The sequence below is a fragment of the Dromiciops gliroides genome, chromosome 3 (assembly GCF_019393635.1).
Source record: "Dromiciops gliroides isolate mDroGli1 chromosome 3, mDroGli1.pri, whole genome shotgun sequence".
Classification (NCBI taxonomy): domain Eukaryota; kingdom Metazoa; phylum Chordata; class Mammalia; order Microbiotheria; family Microbiotheriidae; genus Dromiciops; species Dromiciops gliroides.
In genome coordinates this window covers 181,766,212-181,789,516 of record NC_057863.1, presented here as the reverse complement: position 1 = coordinate 181,789,516, position 23,305 = coordinate 181,766,212, and the positions used below count along the sequence as shown (strand labels likewise).

At 37.6% G+C, this 23,305-nt stretch overlaps 1 protein-coding gene across 1 annotated transcript; it reads left to right on the top strand.

Moving 5' to 3' along the window:
- Positions 1-4,188: 4,188 nt before the first annotated feature.
- On the top strand, positions 4,189-21,853 carry SULT1C4 (sulfotransferase family 1C member 4). The gene is made up of 8 exons (XM_043994909.1): positions 4,189-4,289; positions 4,422-4,643; positions 9,182-9,307; positions 14,720-14,817; positions 15,543-15,669; positions 15,858-15,952; positions 20,078-20,258; positions 21,460-21,853. Exons 2-8 carry the CDS (start codon positions 4,475-4,477, stop codon positions 21,570-21,572), a joined length of 909 nt encoding a protein of 302 aa, XP_043850844.1. The 5' UTR covers positions 4,189-4,289; positions 4,422-4,474; the 3' UTR covers positions 21,573-21,853.
- Positions 21,854-23,305: the final 1,452 nt, after the last annotated feature.

The following is a 23,305-nucleotide window of genomic DNA, read 5'->3' as shown; positions in this document are numbered from 1 at the left end:
AGGGAGTGGTCTAGTGAGTGGTCTGTCTTTATCTGTCTGGAAACAAGGAAGATTCCCTTGATACACTTGAGAAGAACTCCAAGGCCAGATATACAGAAAAATTATCAAGCCAAACATTAACCCTACCATCATTAGCACTTCCATTAATAGAAATCATCAACTCATAACACATCCAAAATGAAGTTGGCCATTTGTCCTTCTAGAATGTACAGTTGTTTTATCTACTGTCTAGATGTCACTAACTTTCTTCTTGTCTGTTGTCCAAGTATTCACAGTCTTTCTCACTGGTACTCTAAGTCTTGGCCAGCAGCTGCTGCAAACACCATTCCAATTGCTTACTTAAATTTCTACCAGTTACTGCTATTGCTGTTTCTACCCTCCAATTATTTCTAATTCTGACTCTCCCTACCACTTTTCATTTCCATGACTTTTGACAGCTTCCCTCTCTTGACTTCTTATTCCTTGTCTCTCAAGTCTCTTGTCAGTTGTCTTTTTGCATGAAAAAAAAAACAGTTGGTGCTTAAATTTGCTGCCAGCCAATCAGGGTGTAACTTTCTTTCTGTACCCCTCCCCCAAAAAGACTACTCAAAGTACATCTAATGTAGCCACTGTGTCTTCTACCTTATTCTGTTGTTGATAAAGACATACTCATACATATATTCTGGCAATCTGGTCCTGCATCTGTTTATACCTCCTCTGGAGGGCAACTAGGTAGCACAGTGGATAGAGCACTGGCCCTAAAGTTGGGAGGATCTGACTTCAAATCTCACCTCAGACACTTAATAGCTATGTGACTCTAGGCAAGTCACTTAACCCAAATTGCCTTAAACATTCCGAGCCATCTCCTGTTGTCCTGATATATCTTACCAGTGGACCCAGATGGCTCTGAAGGAAAGACTGAGATTGGTGACTTTAAACAGTCCTCCCTTATTTAAATCCAGTTCACTCCAAGTCAGGATATTACCTGGATGTCATGGCCCCCTGGGCTCTTTTGTTTCTATTGTAATTTTCCATCTGGACTTCCTCCCAATTTGCATTTGAAAATTGTACCCCCAGGCTACAACTACCTCAGGATCAATGTACCTGTGGATCTATGCTCTTAAAACTATAATTTAGGAGGTCCCACCAATGTGTTTACCTTTTTTAGTCAAATGGTTGATACAATGAGTTCAAAACAAAGGAATTTACTAAAATGCACTGCATGAGCAATAGTAACAAAAGATCCCCACCCCCCATAAACCTGAGACATACTTTCCCACAAATATACACAGCACTAGTGGGAAGAGCAGACACATGAGTACACTAGTAGAGAGACACACATTTGGGAACCACATGTAGCCAAGTTAATTGATGCCTCTGATGTTGCATAGTCCCAAAATCTTTTCTCTTTTCGTGGCATCCTCACATTGCTCCCCCTGAGTGCAGTGTCTCTTATCCAACCTAGTGTAATGGCCTCCTACTGGGTATTTAACTCCACTTTAAGACTCCATGGTCAATAGTGGTAGAGGAAGGAAGAAAAAACCCCTTCTTTTCCTCCTCGTAGGCGGTAAGAAATTGTTATGGGCCTAGAGCACCCCAGAAGTTCTCTGGGGCACATCAAAGAACTTTCTCCTTGAGAAACTAATCCAAAGGACAGACACACCTAAAGACATAAGTGGAACCAGATTGGACTGAGCTAGCTCCGGGACCCCCACCCTTCATTCTAGTCTCCTTCAACCCTGGGGTGATAAGATTAGGTGTGGCTGCTTCCTTTGTGTCCTGAGGAGATGGCTTGAGAGATCTGCAGCCACCCCTCACCCAACTCCTCCAGCCACCACCAGTGGGGGATGGTCCTCCCTCACTTAGGGAACTTTCCACAGTCAGATGGTCAACCCCGGTAAAGCAGATGGGATTGGCTGCTGAATGGAAAAAACAGGAAAATAGAGAACGTATTGGAGCTCCCCCATATTGTGACAGGGGTACAGCTGTGAAGAGGTACAGCTGGATAGGTTGTGGAGACCACTGTTGGGTAGGGCAAATAGAGGAATACTGACATCCACTCCCAGTGTGGCCAGAGCTCAGCTGTGGGGGACACAGGGAATTGGTTCTGAGATCAGCCAGTGGGCAAAGAGAGGTCTCAGTCATGGAGTGGTATGACAGTGGTTGACCTATAGGTATGGAAGCAGGTGGGGAAGAAGTGAGGTGAGAAACAGGTAGGGAATGAGGCTGAGGAGCAGGAGAGGATGGGGTCCCAGAGGAGGTGCCAGAAGGGTTAGCTAATCACTTGCACTTGTGGTGATTTTCTACCAGCAAGAGGACATCATCCTTTCCTTTTGACTTCTGGCTTGAAGTCATAAAGGCCAGTATGTATGGGATCTCTGTCCATCTCCCTTCACACCTGCAAAACTTGTCCGATTGTGAAATGGTGTTATAGTTAAAGGTTCCATGTACAGGCCAGTTTCCTTGAGATCCTAGCCAATACTGTGGCCAGACAGTGTTACAATAATAGATCATGCATCTCTTTATCAAATTTGTAAGTTCTAATTTAGTCCAATCTCTTAGGATTCATCCCAGTGGTAAACCTTTTGGTACACTCCCTTTCTGCCCCATGGCTGTACCCAGATATTGTCCTGTCTAAGGAGAATGGTCTGAACATGCTTCAGATGTTAGGTTGAGCTCTCTCAAGGGAGAGAGATGCTGGCTGCCCCTCTCGTGGAAGAGCAGAGCTCTGGCAAGGGATAGACACATGAGCACAAAAGTTCTTACCCAGAAACATGGAGTCTGAGGATCCGAGCATGGTTCGGACATCTGGCTGAGCTTTTGGCGAGGGAGGGAGACCCATGCTGCCCGTCCACTGTCACATGCAAAAGCTGACTGTCTCTACCTCTCTATGACTCAAACAGGAGGTTGAGTCAGGTGGGAGAGGGAGAAAGGAAACCCAGAAGAGAGGTTCCTACCTTCAGGTTTTGTGTGCCAAGTGTGGTCCGGATGTCTGGCTAAGCTTTTGGCGAGAGAGGGTGACCCAAGCTGCCCGTCCACTGTCGCGTGCAAAAGCTGACCGTCTCTACCTCTCTGTTACTCAAACGGGAGGTTGAGTCAGGTGGGAGAGGGAAAAAGGAAACCCAGAAGGGAAGTTCCTACCTCCAGGTTTTGTGTGCCAAGAGGAAAGAGGGAATTTCCTATTCCCTACATTGGGCGCCAAAATGTCATGGGGAAAATGGGGTAGGGGGTTAGGGATAGGGATAGGGGTTGGGGGTAGGGGTAGGGGTTTGGGGTCTTTAGGAATTCCTCTTTAAAGAATTACACCCTCTTGCACACAAAAGAAGTTAGAATAAGATGGTAGTTTATTTTGGGGCAAGGGAAAGGAAGGGAAACCATGAAAAAAATCCTTGGACTTCTCATGGGGAGAAATGCATGGCAGAGTGTGGCTCTGGGATACCAATCTCCTCAAGCAGGAGACTGGCAGGTACTTTTATAGAGGACTGATGGGGGTGACCATCTGACTGTGAAAAGTTCCCTTAGTGAGGGAGGACCATCCCCCACTAGTGGTGGCTGGAGGAATTGGGTGAGGTTTGGCTGCAGATCTCTTAAGCCATCTCCTCAGAATGCAAAGGAAGCAGCCACACCTAATCTTATCACCCCAGGGTTGAAGGAGACTAGAATGAAGGGTGGGGGTCCCGGAGCTAGCTCAGTCCAATCTGGTTCCACTTATGTCTTTAGGTGTGTCTGTCCTTTGGATTAGTTTCTCAAGGAGAAAGTTCTTTGATGTGCCCCAGAGAACTTCTGGGGTGCTCTGGGCCCATAACAAAACCATAGCTGGTTCTCTTCTCAACTTCCAGAACACATATTTCTCAGAGCTGTCCTCAGCCTCCACTCTTGACTGATTCCCCCTCTCCTCCCACCCAGAACAGGCTGTTCTTTTTAAAGTGATACTGGGAACATAGCCAGAAATCTCTTTCCTTTGTACTTCATAAATTGAAAGAAGATCCTTTCTAAAACTTTTTGCTCATAACTTCATCACTGTTTCAAAACTTATGAAAAAATCTCTCTCTCTTCCAAGAGCTATCCTTTTTTTTTTTAAAGCAAGCCTATAATTCCAAAAGCAATTTCCTCCTATTTTTCAGGAAGTTCAATTAGAAAGCTAACTATTAGAGCTAAAGGATTGGCTGACTGAGTCATTTAATTCAACCCCTTCTGTCTCAAGTAGACAATGAACAAGAACTTTATTAGTAAACTAGGCTTCAGAATTGGGGTTAGAAAACGAAACTGATCACAAGAGAATCTGGGAGCTTGACTTCACAGCTGATAGGGTAAAAGTCCTTTTTTATTCTTTCTTTCTTTTACCATATTGTGAACTGAAAGCTAAATTCAAACAGTGTTTAGTTACTTTAGCTTGAAAATCTCTGTGTGTGTTAATCTACAGGACATGTGATTCTTTGCAGATAAATAGGTATTCTCTCCGTGGAACAAAACTGCAGTTTGAATCCTGACCCTAATGGCCTTAAAAGACATGAAAATGTTGAACCTACAGAGGAATGAACGAATTGATGTTAACTACATAAAGGGGATTCTTCAACCTGCAGCCACTTGTGCTACCTGGGATGAAATCTGGAACTTTCAAGCCAAACCAGATGATCTACTTATTTCTACCTATCCCAAAGCAGGTCTGGGGGAAAGAGGCATGAGGGAACTTGGAGGGAGGGGCCTAGCATAGCTGAACAACAAAAATAGAATGCTTGAGTAGATAAAAATCTGTGTTTATGAGGGAGGGGTTTATGGGCATGATTAAGAATACTATGTTTCTAGAAAAAGTTAGTGAGAGATTAATGAGAGATGTTGCATAAACATGGACTACAATTTCAGAGATCTGATCCATTTCTCAGGACACTGAAGTGGAAAAGAGGTGTCACTAAAATAGATCAAAGAATATTTGTATAAGGGAGTTGATGAAAAGATGAAAAAGCAGTTTGCTCAAGTATAATCTCAGCTTTCCTTCTTGGAGTATGACAAGACATGCTTTATTTTGCAAATAAGTTTACAAAGACTGTAGAGGAGAGCTCTAACAATACACATAAATGTTTGAGGGATAGGTAGGTGCGTGTACATAGACACAGAAACTATCCTTTCAAAATATTAGGAAAAAAACTGGAAGAAGTGTGGGCTTGGGCAATACTGATCAATTTCCTTTTACCTATTTCACCAACAAAACAAATGATTATATGTATGCTGTATTTATAATCCTCTTATGGGTGGGGAGGGAAGGAAGGAAAAAAGGTAAAATTCAATCTTTTTCATAGTGAATGAATGTTTGCTCTAATCAATTTTTTACTCATCAATTAACATAAAGTTTATGACTAACTTTCTCCCTAATACAATCTGACCAATCAAAATCTCTGCTGCCTCAGATGAATTCTGACTGCCTTAAACTTTGTGAAAAACACTGAAGAATGTAGAATTTACAAGTCAAAGAGTAACACTTTTATAATAATAATAGCTAGCATTTATATAACATTTTACGGTTTACAAAGCACTTTACACATATGGTCTAATTAGATCTTCCTAACAACCCTATGAGGTAGGAGTCATTATTATCCCCATTTTACAGATGAGGAACTGAGGCACAGAGAGGTTAAGTGACTTATGCAGGATGTCACATAGCTAGTAAATATCTGAGGCAGAATTCAAACTCAAGTTTTCCTGACTCTAAGTCCTACATTTTATATCTGCCTAGTTATCTAAAGTTTTTTTAATGATTACACTGATAAAATTTCATTCACATACATATATATATACTAAATATAATTTTTGAAATTCAAAAAAGCTTAGAATTTCAGAGTTGGAAGAGGTCTGAGAGACTAATCTAATTCATACATAAATAAAACTTACTCAATACAATAATCAATAAAAAATATTTATTAAGTATGTACTATGTGCTAGGCACTGTTTGGGGAATATAAGGACAAAAATAAAGCAACCCTTGCCTTGTAGGAGCTTACATTACATATGGAAGGAAAACATTTGCATTTACAAATATAAACAAAATAAATAAAAGGTAATGGAGAAAGCAGACTGAAGCACATTCACAACTGGATGAATCAGGAAAGGGTTTATTTAGGCTGTGGTATTTGAGCCAAAAGTTTGAAGAAAATTAGAGATTCTAAAAGGCAGCGGTGAGAAGGAACAAAATTCTAAACATACAGGACAGCCAATGCAAAAGGCACAGAGAGGGGCAGCTAGGTGGTGCAGTGGATAAGGCACCAGCCTTGGATACAGGAGGACCTGAGTTCAAACCCAGCCTCAGACACTTACTAGCTGTGTGACCCTGGGCAAGTCACTTAACTCCCATTGCCCTGCCCCCCCCCAAAAAAGGCACAGAGAGAGGAGATAGAGTGTCATGTGAGAAAAACAATAAAAAGGCTTATTTAGCTAGATCATACAGTTTGGGAAAGGGAATAATATGTAAACAAATTAGAAAAGGTAGATTAGAGCTAGATTTCAAGAAGCTTTAAAACAGAGGAGGATGTATTTGATCCTTGAGGTGATTGGTAACCACCAGAATTTGTTATTTGTCCTTCATTCTCCAAGAGGGGTGATGTCATGACTTGCACTGAATTGGATTTAAGTGAGGAAGAGCTGTGCAAGGTCACCTCACTCTCTTCTCCAGAGCCACCTGGGTCCATTGGCAAGATATTTATTAGGATGACTGGATATGGCTGCAGATGTTTAAGGTGATTGTTGTTAAGTGACTTGCCCAAAGTGACACAGCTAGTAAGGGTCTGAGGTGAGATTTGAACTCATGTCCTCTTGATTCCAGGGTCACCTAGCTGCCAGTAAACCACCAGAGTTTATTGGACAGATGAATAACATGGTCAAACCTTTGATTTTGAAATATTACTTTAGCAGCTGAATGGAGGATATATTGGAGACGACAGAGAATATTTCAATAATCCAGGCAAGAGATAATAAGGGCCTCAACTAGAGAGGTTGGATGATGAGTCACCAAAAGAAACTGATAAGCACTGGTCAGATAAAATAAGAGGGAAACCAAGAAAGAGAGGTACCACAGTGGATAAAGCACCAGCCCTGGTTTCAGGAGGACCTAAATTCAAATCTAGCCTCAGACACTTGACACTTACTGGCAGTATAACCCTGGGCAAGTCACTTAGCCCTCATTGCCCCACAAAAAAAAAAAAGAAGAAAGAAAGAAAGAAAGAAAGAAAGAAATGAAAAGAAAAGAAAAGAAAAGAAAAGAAAAAAGAATATAGTAACCAAGAGTGGACAATGGTATCAAATGCTATAGAAAGGTCAAGAAAGATGAACACTGAGAAAAGGACATCACATATGGCCATTAAGAGATCAGTGTTCATCATTGCTCTGATTTTTTCTCTTATAACAGGACTAATGCAGAAATAGGATTAATGTTATTATGTGTGTGTATATATATATATATGTGTGTGTGTGTGTGTGTGTATAGATATATATCTATATATGTATATGTATATAGATATATAGATATAACCTATGTCAGATTACCTGCTCTCTAGGGGAGGGGGAAGGGAGGGGAGAGAGAGAGAAAAATCTGAAATTATAAAGCTTGTATATACAAGAGTTGAGAACTATCTTTACATGTAACAGAAAAAATAAAATACCTTATATGTAAAAAAAAAAAGAGAGAGAAATCAGTGTTGACTTTGGAGAGAACAGTTTCAACAGATTGATAAAATTAGAAACTTGATTGCAAAAAGTTAAGAAGTGACGATAAAAAGGGAAAGTGGCAGAAATAAGTTTATACATCTTTTCTTGAAGTTTGTCTGTGAATGGGAGGAAAGTATATGAATATAGCTTCAGGTGATAGTAGGGTCAAGTGAGGGTACTTTTGAGGATATGGGGAAATCTGAATATATTGGTAAGCAGCCAATAAATAAGGAGGTATTAGGAATCATAAAGAATGGATGACTATAGGGGCAATATGCTGGAGAAGACAAAAGAAAATGGAATAAAGGGGTCAGGTACAGGGACTGACCTTGGCAAAGAGAAGTGCCACCTTTTCATCAGAGGCTAGAGTAAAGGTATAGAGAATGGAAGATAATGTTTTTTTAAAAAAAAGGTCTGAAAGACTGAGTATAAAATAAGAAGGAGCTCATGGCAAATGGATTCTGTTTTCTCAGAAGAGTATGAGACAAGATGATAGGGGAAGAGGGTAGTGGAGGATTGTTGAGAAGAGAAGTTTTAGAATAGCCATTACAGGGACTCAAATAGAGAATTAGAGAGAAGTAAAAGAATTGCCTTGCTGCAGTGAAAGCTCAGTTGAGGTTACATACCCAGCAAATGGTCATCCAGTCTCTACTTGAAGACCTCCAATGAGAGGGAATTCACAATCTCTCAAGGCAGATGATTTCTCTTTTTATTAATTCTAAGTAGCAAAGAATGAGCCGATAGACAGAGAGAAATTGTGTTTTACTTCTGGTTCATCTGCCTAAGTCATATATCGTAGTTTGCCCAAAGTCATAAAATAATAGAATCTTATAATTGGAGGAGACTTTAAAAATCACCTGGTTCAAATTATATCTGAAAGAGAATATTCTCTAAAATACTACAAAAAGGCCCTTTTGCACTATACTTTTATGAGGATGAAATAATCATTAAGGAAAATCAGAAATTGAATACTGGGTCTGCTTTTGGTAAAGATCAAGCATTAATTGACATTTTTATCATTGAAGTTTCCTCCCTCCCCCCTAATATCACACCTCCCTTAATATTTTCCAAACTCAGCTAACATTTCTTCCATCTGACTGGGTGATCAAAAAGGTAATAAAATAGCTGAGTTAAAATTCCAACCCAGGTCCTTTGATTCCAAATCCAGTCTTCTTTCCACTGGATCCTGGTTGCTTCAAAGAGGAGGCAACTATTTTCCAAATGGCTGCTTTAAAGTTGAACCTGGGGTCAAAGGTGAGATACCAAATGCTCCAGTCCCAGAGAGAATGAAAAACTCAAATGAAGACTCAGATCTCATTCCTTTATAGAATGCCACAATATAATGCTTTTTATCTGTGTTAACAATCATAAGGTTTTTATAAAGCAATATGGAATTCTATTCTATATTGCTTTATGAATATGATATTAACAGTCTAAATGTGACTATTTTTAAAAATCAAGAACCTTCTCAAACTTCTATTCTTCTTACTTCTTTCTATGAAATAAGGGACAACTTGGACCCAGGAGATAGTAGACATGATACAAAATGATGGTGATGTTGAGAAATGTAAACGAGCTCCTATTTACATTCGGTTTCCTTTCATTGAATGGATAATTCCATCATTAGACTCTGGTAAGTGACAGTATGGCCACCCAGCCACACTTGACTGTAAACAATTTCTGATTGACATTATTCCCTGATGACAAATGAACAAATGCCAGAGAAATTATCTATTTGGGCTTTTTTTTCTCTGCTCATAATTTATCTTTACCCTTTACCTTTCTGCCTTCACTTTCCCCTCAATTTCTGGCAACTAAGACCCAAAACAACAACATGCTACCCTGTCTTCTCATAGTTTCCTAGGATCAGTCCAGTGCACAATCTTTATATAACAGTACAAGCAATAGCAGAATTAATGGTGGCCAGGGGAAGGAGAGGGATGGAGGAATCCCCTATCCTGCCCCAAACATCCCTTATTACCACATTATCATAGAATCCCCAGTTCTAGCACTGGTCTCTTGAGTAAGGGCTCTAGACTATCTGTTCATACAAGCCATAACCCAGACTCTTTTTTTCCCTACAGTGAGGGTTCTTGCCCTGTAGTCCACAGACCTATAGGGTCCACAGATAGAATTCAGGGAGTTGATGAACTTGTATGGGGGGGAAACCCCTACATGTCTATTTTCACTAACCTCTAAATGAAATTTTAGCATTTCCTTCAATTATTAAAAAAATATACTATTTTAAGAAGAGGTCCTACAGGTATCACCGGACTTCCAGAGGGGTCAATGGCACAAAAAAGGTTAAGAACCCATCCCCTAAACTCACTCCCTTCCCATAACCTCTCCCCCACCCCACCAGATTTGGGGACAAAGTGTGTAGAATAGCCTAAATCAATGATTTCCCTCTGAAATATAAATGATTTTCATTTACTACAGTTCTTTTTGCACAAAGACCCCTAGGGAAAATACTTTTGAAAGTCTCCAGAGTAAAGTGTATTTGCCTTAGAGACAGGATTGAAGAAGAGAAAGTATGCTAATATAGGGGAATTTGTGTAAAAGAAAGGGGGTACTTGGGGAAATCTGGCCAGACCCAGAAATAGAAAAAAGAGGATGACTGAGGAGTAGACTTGACAAAAGAAGGAAAAGATCGATAAGCCAAACCAAGGGCTGAGGTGCCCACAGTTCTTTGAACAATTCTCTATCAAAAGCCCTTGTGCTTGCTTGTACTTTAACCCCTGTCCCCAGGTCACAGGATTCTCCATTATTGGTTGGAACTGAAAAAGTCCTTGTTCTTATTGTTCTTATTGCCACCGGGTAGATGAGGGGAAAGGAGATTAATGCATGCAAAGTTTTGTGCGTGCAAATTTTCATGCATCTGTGACTCATTTCAGCCAGCAGTTTTCATGATTTGTACCTGGTAAAATATCATTAGAAGCATATTCACATTTTTAAAGATGGAATTTTGCTTGAGGAAGGTCTTTGTGCTTTAAAAAAGCCCTGCACAATTTCCCAAATACAATCTAGCCCACTCTTTCTCATGTTCAGTATAGGGCCAAAGTCATTGCCCATCTGCATTATCTGGCCAGGATTTATATGATGATGGATAGCTCTACATGATAGAAACTCTTGATGTGGCAATGTAAATCACTGTAAGAATTTAGTTACTTCTTAAGAAAATGGAAATCTTAGCTATTCTCAGTAATAAAATGATCCAAGAAATTGTGAAGGACTTATGATGGAAGGTGCTATCCATCTCCAGAGAAAGAACTAATAAAGCCTAAATACAGATTGAAGATACTTTTTCTTTATTTTTCTTGGGATTGTGTGTGTGTGTGTGTGTGTGTGTGTGTGTGTGTTTTCTTTCACAGCAAGACTTACATGGAAATATATTTTGCATGACTACACATGTATAACCTAGGTCAAATTGCTTGCCTTCTCAATGAGGGGTTGGGGGAGGGAGAGAATTTGGAACTCAAGATTTTAAAAGAATGTTTAAATTGTTTTACATGTAAATGGGAAAAATATTAAATTTTTAAAAGGGAAAAAATAAAATGGAAATCTAATTTCATTCCACAAACATTTATTAAGCATCTACTGTGGTAAATTTAAAATTGAATAAGGTATGGTCACTGACCTCATGGAGTTTACGATCTAGTAGGAGAATATAGTATTTTTAAAATAAATATGATGGAAAATATAACAAGATGAATGCCTTTAATACATGCATACAAAGTGCTTTTCAAGAGAGACAGTAAGTAATCAAATTTGTCCAAAATATTGGGCATATAAAAGGACATATAAATGTTGGGCATATAAAGTTGAAATAAAACTGGAAAGTTAAAGTGGTTACATACTGTGGAGAACCTTGAATGCCAAACTAAGGAGTTTAGAGCTATTAAGGATTTACGAACAGTAAAGTGAAATAATTACACCTTTACAAAAGATAAATTAATTCAGTAGTAATATAAAGGATATATTGGAGAAGGCAGAGAATGAAGGCATGAAGACCAGTCCAGGGGCTATGGTAAGCCCAGGCAAGTGATAAGGGCTTATAGAAGAATGGAAGCAATGAGAATACAAAAGAATGAATGGAGATGAGCTATACCATATAGGAAAATAGAATTTCTAGGACTAGACAATTAATTGAATGTGGGAGGGATATGAGAGGGAAAAGTAAAAAAATAATAGCAAGATTTCAAATTCAAAATACAGGCTGAATGGTATTACTAACAAAAAAGGAGAAAAAGGCCAGAAGGAGTATTAGATTTTAACATAGTGAGTTTTAAGTAACAATGGGGACATCCAGATTTTCTCTTTAAAAATCTCCAGTAGGAATTCTAATCCACCGTTGGTGGCATTGTGAAAAGATATGACCATTCTGGAGAACAATTTGGAACTATGCCCAAAAGGATGTAGAACTGTGTATACATACTCTTTGATCCAACAATACCACTGCTAGGTTTATATCCCAAAGACATCCCCCAAAAGAGAAAAAGACCTACTTGTACAAAAATATTTATAGCAGCTCTTTTTGTAGAAGCTAAGAATTAGAAATCAAAAGAATGCCCATCAACTGGGGAATGGCTAAACAAACTGGGGTATATGATGGTGGTGGAATATTATTATGCTCTAAGAAATGAAAAGCAGGATGATTTCAGAAAGAGCTGGAAAGACTTGTATGAACTGATGTATAGTGAAGTGAGCAGAACCAAGAAAACATTGTGCACAGTGACAGCAATATTGTTTGATGAAGAAGTGTGAATGACAACTATTCTATGCAATACAATGATCCAAGACAATCCCAAAGGACTATAGATGAAACATACTATCCACCTCCAAAGAAAGAACTGATATTGATTGAAAACAGATTGAATCATACTATTTTGCACTTTCTTTTTTTATTTGATTCAAGTTTTCTTATACAAAATGACTAATATGGAAATACTTTACATAATTGCACTGTATAACCTATATCTGATTCGTTACCACCTCAGGGAAGGGAAAAGGGAGATAAATAAATGAATGAATAAATATATAAATAAATGTCAATGTTTATTATTTTAAAAATAAATAAACAAAATAAAACCCATCTCCAGTAGGGAGTTGCAAATATGAGTCTGGAGCTTAGTAGAAAGCACAGGAGTAGAGATAACGATTTAAGAATCATCCACATAGAGGTAAAGTCCTGGAAATGGGTGAGATTTCAAGGGAAAGAGATAATAGAGAAAAGAAGAGGGTTAATGAGAATACCTTGGGAAATACTTACGTTAAGAGATGAAAAACTGTATCACCTCCACCAGTGATTTCTTCTCTGTACATTTGGTTTTGTCTCACTGCCTTTTCCATCTTCCACTTCCTTAGTGCCTTTTCTACTTCCTCATAGAACCCTTACGAGATTGAGGTGGATAGTCCAAATATGGTAGTTCCACTGCCAGTGATGATGAAAGCAATGTTATAGAATTGTTGTTCCAATTGTCTATTTTTTTCTTCTTTCACTTTCATCTATAAATGTCCTTGGGATGAACTGATTTGGTTCAATCTCATACTGAGCATTCTACAGACTCAAACTGCCACTATTCTTTGCTGTTTTATGAATGATACTGCTCATGATTTTCTATCATTTTCCTTAATAATGTTTTGGAATGAGTGGACAGTCTAAATGAGAAGAGCTAGCATTTATTAAGTATGTTGAAGTTTACAAAACACTTTACATATATTATCTCATTTGATTCTACAGCAAGACCATAAGTCAGATGCTATTATTATTCCTATTTTATAGATAAGAAAACTGAAGTTTAAAAGGTGGCTTGCTCAGGATCACATAGCTCATAGGAATCTAATACAGCATTCAAACTCAGATGTTACTGATTCCCAGTCCAGCACTCTATCCACTATGCCACCTCGCTGTCTCATTTGTTGTCCTTGGTTATCATGTCAATCTACTTGTCAAGATCAAGGGTTTGCTGGCTAACTCATTTTCTTGGTTCTTTCAGCATTCTTTTTGTGACAATTGCTTTATAACAGTTAAACTTGTATAGGAGTCTGTTCTTTATTAATATATTTTCTTATCTTATTTTCAGCATCAGTAGCTCATTTGACTAGAACATATTGAAACCAATGTAATTGCACAGTTACTTATCTTTTCTTCTTCTTTGAAGGTGAATTTCTCTTTTTTTTTCTTACATGGTTTTACTGACCACAAATAACTAATTTGGAAGCAACTTTCACATCAGTAACCAGTTACTTACTACCTTTTATGATATAGTCTTTTTCATTTTTTATGTTATTGAGCTTTCCAAGTCCAGAATTTTCTGACTTTCTTTATAAAGAAAATGTTCCTGAAAGTGGGGAACTTCTAGATTATCCACAAACTCTTTTTGTTTCTTAGTCTTAAACCATTTTTATGACATATTTTTCATTGCTGGAGAAGAAAATGGCAAACCACGCTAGTATCTTTGCCAAGAGAACCCTAAATAAGTTCATGAAATATCAAACACAATTGAAATGACTGAACAACAAAAGAGCCTGCCCTCAAAGAGTATACATTCTAATGGCAGGATACATATAAATGGGAACTAGATTGAGAGATGCTAAACACGAGTATGGCATAGATGTGGCCAAGAATAAGTGGTAATATATGACAAAGGCAGGGGCAGCTAGGTGGCGCAGTGGATAGAGCACCGGCCCTGGAGTCAGGAGTACCTGGGTTCAAATCCGGCCTCAGACACTTAACACTTACTAGCTGTGTGACCCTGGGCAAGTCACTTAACCCCAATTGCCTCACTAAAAAAAAAAAAAGATATGACAAAGGCTCACTTATCAAATCCCAGTGTCCCAGGGGCAGAGTCCAACATTCTAGTTCCAGTGGGAAGGGAATAAGGATAATGGCAACATTGTGTGGAAATGACCATGGAGATCTAGAGACAACTATAATGCTCCAGCAGCTGCAATGAATTGTTCCCAAAGTTGAAGCAATGAAAGAAAAAATATTCCAGCATCACAATATAAGAATGATGATGAATGGACAAAAACTATTTTGCAGGTTTGGATCAAGCTAATGCAATGCCATCACCACGCACTTTGAAAACTCACCTTCCTGTCCAGCTGTTGCCACCATCCTTCTGGGAGAAGGGCTGTAAGGTGAGGAGTAGGAGACAAATCTTGAAATCTCTTAAAGCAGGCTTCAGTCAGTCTTCTAGAAACAAATTTTCTTGGTCTCGAAAGCACTAATCTACTACTAAATCCAGTAACTAGTTTTTTCAGGTAATGGAGGAGGTATTTCATTGGCAGTGGGAACTACTGGATAGAAAACTCTTTCTATCAATACAGATACACACTATCTCCAACTTGTGGTCTGGATCACACAATCAATAAGTATTCAAGGAAGGACTTGAGCCTAAGTCTTTCTGACTCTGTAGTTAACTCTACCAACTATGTCACACTGTCTCTAGGCCTACTAACATACTTCCTTATCATGATGACTTTGGAATGCTTCCTATCATTCACAAAAATAGCAAGCCACTTACAAGAAAGCAACCTCTAAATGTAATTGTGGAACAGCATTGAGATCGTAGTAATCAAACCTAAAAGGAGGTCTAAAGAGATGTCAGGACACTTACAGACTCCTATATATATGTTTATACCACCACGGCACTTAATCAAAATTAGCACTAGGTGACTAACTAGAAGCTCTAAATGACTAACAAGAAGTGAATTTGTCCAAAGTTTTCATTTCACAGATGAGAAAACAGAGACCCAGGGAATAAATATTTGATAAATGAATCAATGATGGCTGAGATTATAATTTTTTTTTCCTCTATATACTTCACACTTTTTCTTTTCCCCTCCCCCTTGACTAATTTCAGATAATCTATGTGGCAAGAAATGCCAAGGACAACTTGGTGTCCTACTATCATTTCCAAAAGATGAATGCAGCACTTCCTGATCCAGGAACCTGGGAGGAGTATTTTGAAGATTTTCTGGATGGAAAAGGTGACGAAATTCAACTATATTGTTGCTTTCAACAAAATCTTGAAACTATAGAGAAATCTTTAACCACTTCATGAGGAGCTAAACCCTCTTTTGTTTTTAATGTCTAGGAGTTGGTAGGGTGACCCACACTTTCTCCTGAATGCATCCTCCATTCAAACAAATTTATACATTTTTTACTTGTCTTTTAGTGTGCTGGGGTTCCTGGTATGATCATGTGAAAGGATGGTGGAATGCAAAAGACAAATATCCCATTCTCTATCTCTTCTATGAGGACATGAAGAAGGTGAGGGCTAGATCCAGTCTGTCAATCCACAATATTTACTAAGGGTCCACTAGGTGTACGTAACTAGACTTGGCACTTAAGATAGTTTAGTAAGGAGGTAGAAGACTGCCCTGATAACAACCTTACCATGTTCAACAGGTTTGTATTTTAAATATTGTTTTTACCAAAGCAGTGATAATAAGGGGGTTTTTTAAATACGTAATTCCATAGTTTCTATGTAGGAAAGAAATTGATTATCTTGTAATGATTCTAAGAACTAATCACAGATGTTCTGAACTTTTTGCCCAGTGAAAGTGGCATCTTTATAAACTTTCCCCAGAATAATGCTATATATGTTTTCTTCTGGTATTATAACCCAGCCCTAAAGTCATCAACAAGCATTTATTAAGCACTTACTATTTAAGAGGCACTATGCTAAGTATCGGGGATACTTGTCCTCTCCCCAGTGATGCTCTAAACCTCTTACTCTGTTATTATTTCCTAGTTATAAAGTCAAATCAGCAAGCATATATTAAGTCTTTACTATGTGCCAGGCATTATGCTAATGACTGGGGGTGCAAAAATGAGAAAAAATATAGTATCTACCCTCAAGAAGCTTACTTGGAGGAAAATAGTGATAATTAAGACAATTATGCACAGCTATTAAACTACCCCTTTGACTCAGCAATACCACTACTTGGTCTATTTTTTACAATAATTAGTGGAAAAGGAAAATAATCTATATGTTCAAAATGTTTATAGCAGCTCTCTTTGTGGTAGCAAAGAAATTGCAGGGATGCCTGTCAATTGGGGAATGACTTAACAAGTTGTGGTATATGGTTGCAATGGAATACCACTGTGCTATAAGAAATGAAGAACTCAATGATTTTAGAAAAACATGAAAAAACTTGGACAAAATGAGAAGAACCAAGAGAACATTGTATACAGTAATAGTAATATTGTTTTAAGAAAGACTTTGAACAAACCAATTATTTTGACTATTATAAATACCCAAATTAATTATAAAGGGCATAGGAAAGAAGAGACTATCTGTTTCCAGTGAAAGAATTGATAAATAGAAGTATGTATAGAATAATTTATATGCATGTTGTGGAGCCTAAAATTCTAACTGTGATGTCTAAAAAATCTAATGTGTGGTCACCTTAAATTAGCAACCTTAGCACCAGTCTTTGGGCATTAAGCATTTATTAAAGTATATTAGGGGTTAGCAAAGAGAAACACGTGGAGAAAGAAAGAAAAGGAACCTCACTCCCTGCCTGAAACTGCTCCTCTCACCACCTCCAACAGAAAGGAAAAAAAAAAAAACTTCTCTCGAGCAGAAGCTCTCTGTGGCCCACCCAGGCACGGTCCCTACACACACTGCCCCAAACTAATTGGCTGATAGCATTGATAGACAAGACCCACAGGCAGTAATAACTTCCAGGCCAATCTGACCTTCAAAAGCCCAGAAAGGTAGCAATGTCTTTCTCAGAAGGATGGTGGCACGCTGATTCTCACAATGTGTATGTGTATATGTATATATATAACCATCTCTAGACTGGGAGGTTGGGGGAAGAAAAAAAAGAAATTTACATGATAATTTTGTTGTATATTTGAAAAGAATAGCAAGTTGTGCGTACTAGATTTGCAATTTCACGTGCAATCATCTTTTTTAATTGTACTATGTTATAGAAATGTTTGTTTTATTACATAAATTTTAAATTAAATGTGATCATGAAAAAAATAGTGCATAAAGGGGAACTAAAAAAAATCTAATGCACTTTCTACTATGCACTATGTGTTTCAGTGGGTTGAAGGTTCTCTGTTATAAGTACTAGTTAACACACAATAACACACTTTAAAGGTTCTGTGTCATAAGCAAATGTGTCAAGATGGAGAGGATTTCCAGAAAGAAAGAGGAAAAAACATCAGAAGTGGGAAAAGTATCCTTCAGAAGGATACCTTTCTGTAGAGGTAGGGCCCCAGTATTAGATTTAACATATAAAGGAGTAAACTCTTTTTAAAAATTATTATTTATTTCATTTTCACATTCCTTTTTTCAAATCTTGAGTTCAAACTCTCCCCCTCCTATTGAGAAGGCAAGCAATATGAAGATCAATTATATGCATGAAGTCATCCAATGCATACTCCCAGGTTAACCATGTTACCAAAAAAAAGCAAAAAAAACAAAATGAAAAAATTATACTTCAATCTACACTCAGAGTTCACTAATTCTCTCTCTGGAGGTATATAATATTTTTCAACAGGAGTCCTTTGGAATTGTCATGTATTGCATTGCATTGATGAGAATAACTAAGTCTTACAATATTGCTGTTATTCTATACAATGTTGTCCTGGTTCTGCTCACTTTACTTTGCATCAGTTGATGTAAATCTTTCCAGGTTTTTGTGAAACTATCCCCCTGGTCATTTCTTACATCACAATAATATTCCATTACAATTATATACCACAACTCATTTAGCCATTCCCCAATTAATGGGCATCCCCTCAATTTCCCATCCTTAGCCACTACAAAAAAGTACTGCTATAAATATTATTGTACAAATAGGTTCTTTTCCCTTTTTTATCTCTTTGAGATATAGAACTAGTAGTGGTATTTCTGGGTCAAGGGTATCCAGTTGTATAGCCCTTTGAATATAATTCCAAATTATTCTTCAAAATGGCTAAACCAATTCACAACTCCACCAATAGTGTACCCCTATTTTTCCATATCTCCAGCATTTGTCATTTTCTGTTTTTGTCATGTTAGCCAATCTGAGAGGTGTGAGGTAGAACCTTCTTTCAATTTGCATTTCTCTAATCAATAGTGATTTAGAGCATTTTTCATATGACTATAGATAGCTCTGATTTCTTCTGAAATCTTCCTGTTCATATCCTTTGACTATCAGTTGGGGAATTGCCCTAATTTTTCATAAATTTGGCTCTGTTCTTTGTATTTATAAGAAATGAGTCATTTATCAGAGAAAATTGTGTAAGGTTTTTTCCCCAGTTTCCTGTTTTTCTTCTAATTTTGGCTACATTGGTTTTGTTTGTATAAAACCCCTTAATTTCATGTAATCAAAAGTATCCACTTTATTTATTGTGATTCTCTCTATTTCATGTTTGATCATAAATTCTTCCCTTATCCAAAGATGTGACAAGTAAATTTTTCCATGCTTCCATAACTTGCTTATAATATCACCCTTTATATCTAAATCATGTACTAATTTTGACTTTATTTCAGTACATGTTGTGAGAAGTTGGTGTATGCCTTGTTTCCACCAAACTGCTTTTCAGTTTTTCCAGCAATTTTTGTCAAATAGTGAGTTCTTGCCCCCAGAGCTTGGCTCTTTGCGTTTATCAAACACTAGATCAAACAAAATATTGTTTAATTCTGGTTTCTAATTCACTTCCATGGGGGGCGGGGGGGAGTTTATCCCATTCATATTCACAATTATGATTACTAACTGTGTATTTCAGGAGCAAACTCTTAAACCAGTAAATTTCTATATTCAGAATAATTACTTAGGCCCTTCCCAATACATCATATACTATGATGAATCAATTTCAAGACTTGTGTTTTTAATCTTTGTGATGTTTAAAATTTAATGTGTGGTGGTCACCTATTTCTATCCTAAGTGTAGGGAAAATTAGCTGGGGTTTCTAATATATTTGTTACTTAGAAATTAAAGGCTACTGCACCAGTTTGGGGCATTAAGCATTTATTAAAGTATATTAGATATTAGTAAAGAGAAAACACATGCTTCTGAAAGATAGGAAAACCTAGAGAAGAAAACAAATGGAGAACCCTAGAGGGCTATGTCTGCACTCACCCAGTTCCAGTGCCCAAGAAACCAGGAGTCTCTGCAAGCTAGCTGAGGGCAGGAGCAGAGCCCGCCCATTAACATTGTTCAAAGCTCATTGGCTAGCATCATTCAAATCTATTGGTTCACTGGATTTGAGGGCAGTTTTGTGCAGTCATGCTGATTGATGTCAGAGCCCAGAGCACAAGTCCTCTGGCAGGAACAAAGCTTTCAAGGTAGGTGCGGTTTGGGGAACCCTGGAAGTCCCAAAAGTCCTATTATTTTCTCACACCTTGCTCCGTATTCCGAATGAATTCTCTTTTCTCTTTCCACTCTCACATAGCACCCAAAGCGTGAAATTAGAAAGATAATGGAATTCATAGGGAAGAACCTTGATGAAGAAGCTTTAGATAAAATCACATATCATACCTCTTTTGACATAATGAAAAAGAATCCGATGTCAAACTATACATCAATTCCTGGTGAAATTATGGACCATTCTGTTTCCCCATTCATGAGAAAAGGTAACTATATATATATTTTTTATTTTCTTAAGAATTTTCTCTTCTTATATTTCAAATCATTTGGAAATTTTCCTTTACCCTTCTCTAGCTCAAAATCACAGTTACTCAGATTTTTCAAGAATGGAACTACTCATCAGAATAAAATGCTTATTTTAAGGGATGGCTGATGAAATAAAAACAATCTTATATTTAGGAAAAATCTAAAAGTACCCATTAGAAGTTACAAAAATTATCATGACAAAAAATAATTCTTCAACCTTCAATATCCTTCAAGTAATTCCATTACCTTGAAAGTTTTATTTAGAGGCAGCTAGGTGGTGCTGTGGATAAAGCACTGGCCCTGGATTCAGGAGGACCTGAGTTCAAATCAGGCCTCGGACACTTGACACTTACCAGCTGTGTCACCCTGGGCAAGTCACTTAACCTTCATTGCCTCACCCAAAAAAAAGAGTGTTATTTAAAAAGAAAAACAAAAGAACAAAGAGTTATCAGTTGAAATATTTTTATAATAAAATTGTATGCAGTTTAAAATAACTGGGATAGAAATATAAGGACTAGACTTGTGATTTCACTGATATAGGAACTCCCAAATGAGAAGACTTCATCTGTCAGTGCAGATCAGCACTTCTCTACAATTTAAAGACCCAGAGAGTTGGCTAGAGCACTGAGCGGTTAAATGATTTACCCAGGATCACATAGCAAATATGTATCAAAGGTAGGAATGGAGCCAAGTCTTTCTGGCTCCTAGATTAGACCTCTATCCTTTATTTCAAACAGCAACAAAAAATACATAGTTAAATAAATTGTTGTACATTCATGTAATGGAATACTATAAAATAATTGAGACCAACAAGTCAGAAAACAAGGACATCTGAAAAGACATTATGAAATAATGCAAACTAAAAAAAAAAAAAGCAAAATGAGATGAATGGAGACTATACTGTGATCATATAAGAGGTAAAGAGAATGAGAAGGAATGAACATAGAATACTGGTGAGAATGTAGAGGAAGTGAGTACAAAATTATTACAATATTTTATGTATTTAAATTAACTAATTGAAATGTAAATAACTATTAAGCAAGTTTAGCTGGTTGTATTTATGTTAAACATTAAGCTTTTAATAAAACGGGAGGGGGGAGCAGATAAAGGAAAGAAAATACTTTAAATGGTCACTGAAACTCCCCCTTGTCTGTGACTCAGGTTCTGTAGGAGATTGGAAGAACTACTTCACTGTGGCCCAGAATGAGAGATTTGATGAAGACTACAAGAAGAAAATGATGGGTACCACTCTGACTTTCTGCTCTAGTCTCTAAGAAGAAATCAGAAGGAACCCAAACTTATGAAGACTATTAGGAAGAGTATTTACTCTTGGATTCTCCTGTCATTTATAATAGTACCTATCTCATAGCATTATTATAAGGATATTTGTAAAGTTCTTTGCAAAGCTTAAAGTGCTATATAAGTGCTAGCCATTGTAATCATTATTATTATTGTGTTTAGTCATCATCGTTCTAAATAATCAGATTATATTTTCTTTTCATTTATTCTCTTCTCAAAAAGCTAGAAACTGTGATTAAAGTTATCATAGACTTAATATCATATGTCCAAAACAGAACTCATTATTTTTCCCTCTAAATTTTCCCTCCCCTTCCTACTTTCCACATTAATGTAAAGGGAAACATCATCCTCCCAATCTCCTCAGGCTCACAACCTGAGTCATCCTTGATTCTTCACTATTTTTAAAACCCCTCCCCTAATCCAAGGTGTTGCCAAGGCCTGCCAATTTTACCTTTGAAATATCTCTCTTATGTGCTTTCTTTTCTCCTCTGACACTGCCACCACTCCAGTGTAGGCCTCATCAACTCACGCCTGGACTACTGCAATAGTCTTCTGGTGGGTTTGTCTGCCCTCAAGTCTTTCCCCATTCCAGTCCATTCTCCATTCAGCCACTGAAGGAGTTTTCTTAAAATGTACATCTGGTCATATTAACACCACCCTCCACTCAATAAATTTCAGTGGCCTCCTATTGCCTCCAGAAACAAATACAAAATGCTCTATTTGGAATTCAAAGCCCTTCAAAACTTAGGCCCCTCCTATTTCATTAGTCATGTTGTAAGAAAAGGATCAGAACTAAAAGGAAAAAAATGCAAGAAAGAATAAACAAGAACAATAATAGAAAAGCAACAACAAAAGTGAAAATAGTGTGCTTCAGTCTGCATTCAGATTCCACAGTTGTTGTTTTTTTCTGGATGTAGAGAGCATTTTCCACCATAAATCTTTTGGCATTGTCTTTTATTGCTGAGAAAAGTTAAGTCTATCACAATTGATCATCCCACAATGTTGCTCATACTGAGTACAATGTTCTCTTGGTTCTGTTCATTTCACTCAGCATCAATTCATGTAAGTCTTTCCAGGTTTTTCTGAAATCCATCTGTTTATCATTTCTTTCTTTCTTTCTTTCTTTCTTTCTTTCTTTCTTTCTTTCTTTCTTTCTTTCTTTCTTTCTTTCTTTCTTTCTTTCTTTTTTTTGGTGAGGCAAGTGGGATTAAGTGATTTGCCCAGGGTCACAATGCTAATAAGTGTCAAGTGTCTGAGGCTGGATTTGAACTCAGGTCCTCCTGAATCCAGGGCCAGTGCTCTATTCACTGAACCACCTAGCTGCCCCTGCTTATCATTTCTTACAGCACAACAGTATTCCATTACATTCATTTACCACAACTTGTTCAGCCATTCCCCAGTTGATGGGCACCCCCTGAATTTCCAGTACTTTGCCACCACAAAGAGAGCGGCTATGAATATTTTTGTACATGTTCAGGGACTGTCTCTTGCCTCTTTTTGTGTCTCCGCAGCTTAGCATGGTGCCTGGCACATAGCACATGTTTAATAAATGTTTATAGAATTGAATTGTATATTAGCATCATAGCTAAACCTTCTACAAACCATTTGTTACAAATTAATCAAGTCTGTCTTCACACAAATTAAAAAGTTGAATTACATTTTAAAGTGGAAAATGGTAGAATAAGGCTCTCCCAAATTCCCTCACAAA

Coding starts and splice junctions, on each gene's coding strand:
- SULT1C4 (XM_043994909.1), top strand. CDS start 4,475: ATGGCCTTAAAAGACATGAAAATGTTGAACCTACAGAGGAATGAACGA. Junction 14,818..15,542: donor TCTGGGAGAAGGGCTGTAAG/GTGAGGAGTAGG, acceptor GACTAATTTCAG/ATAATCTATGTGGCAAGAAA. Junction 15,953..20,077: donor TCTATGAGGACATGAAGAAG/GTGAGGGCTAGA, acceptor ACTCTCACATAG/CACCCAAAGCGTGAAATTAG.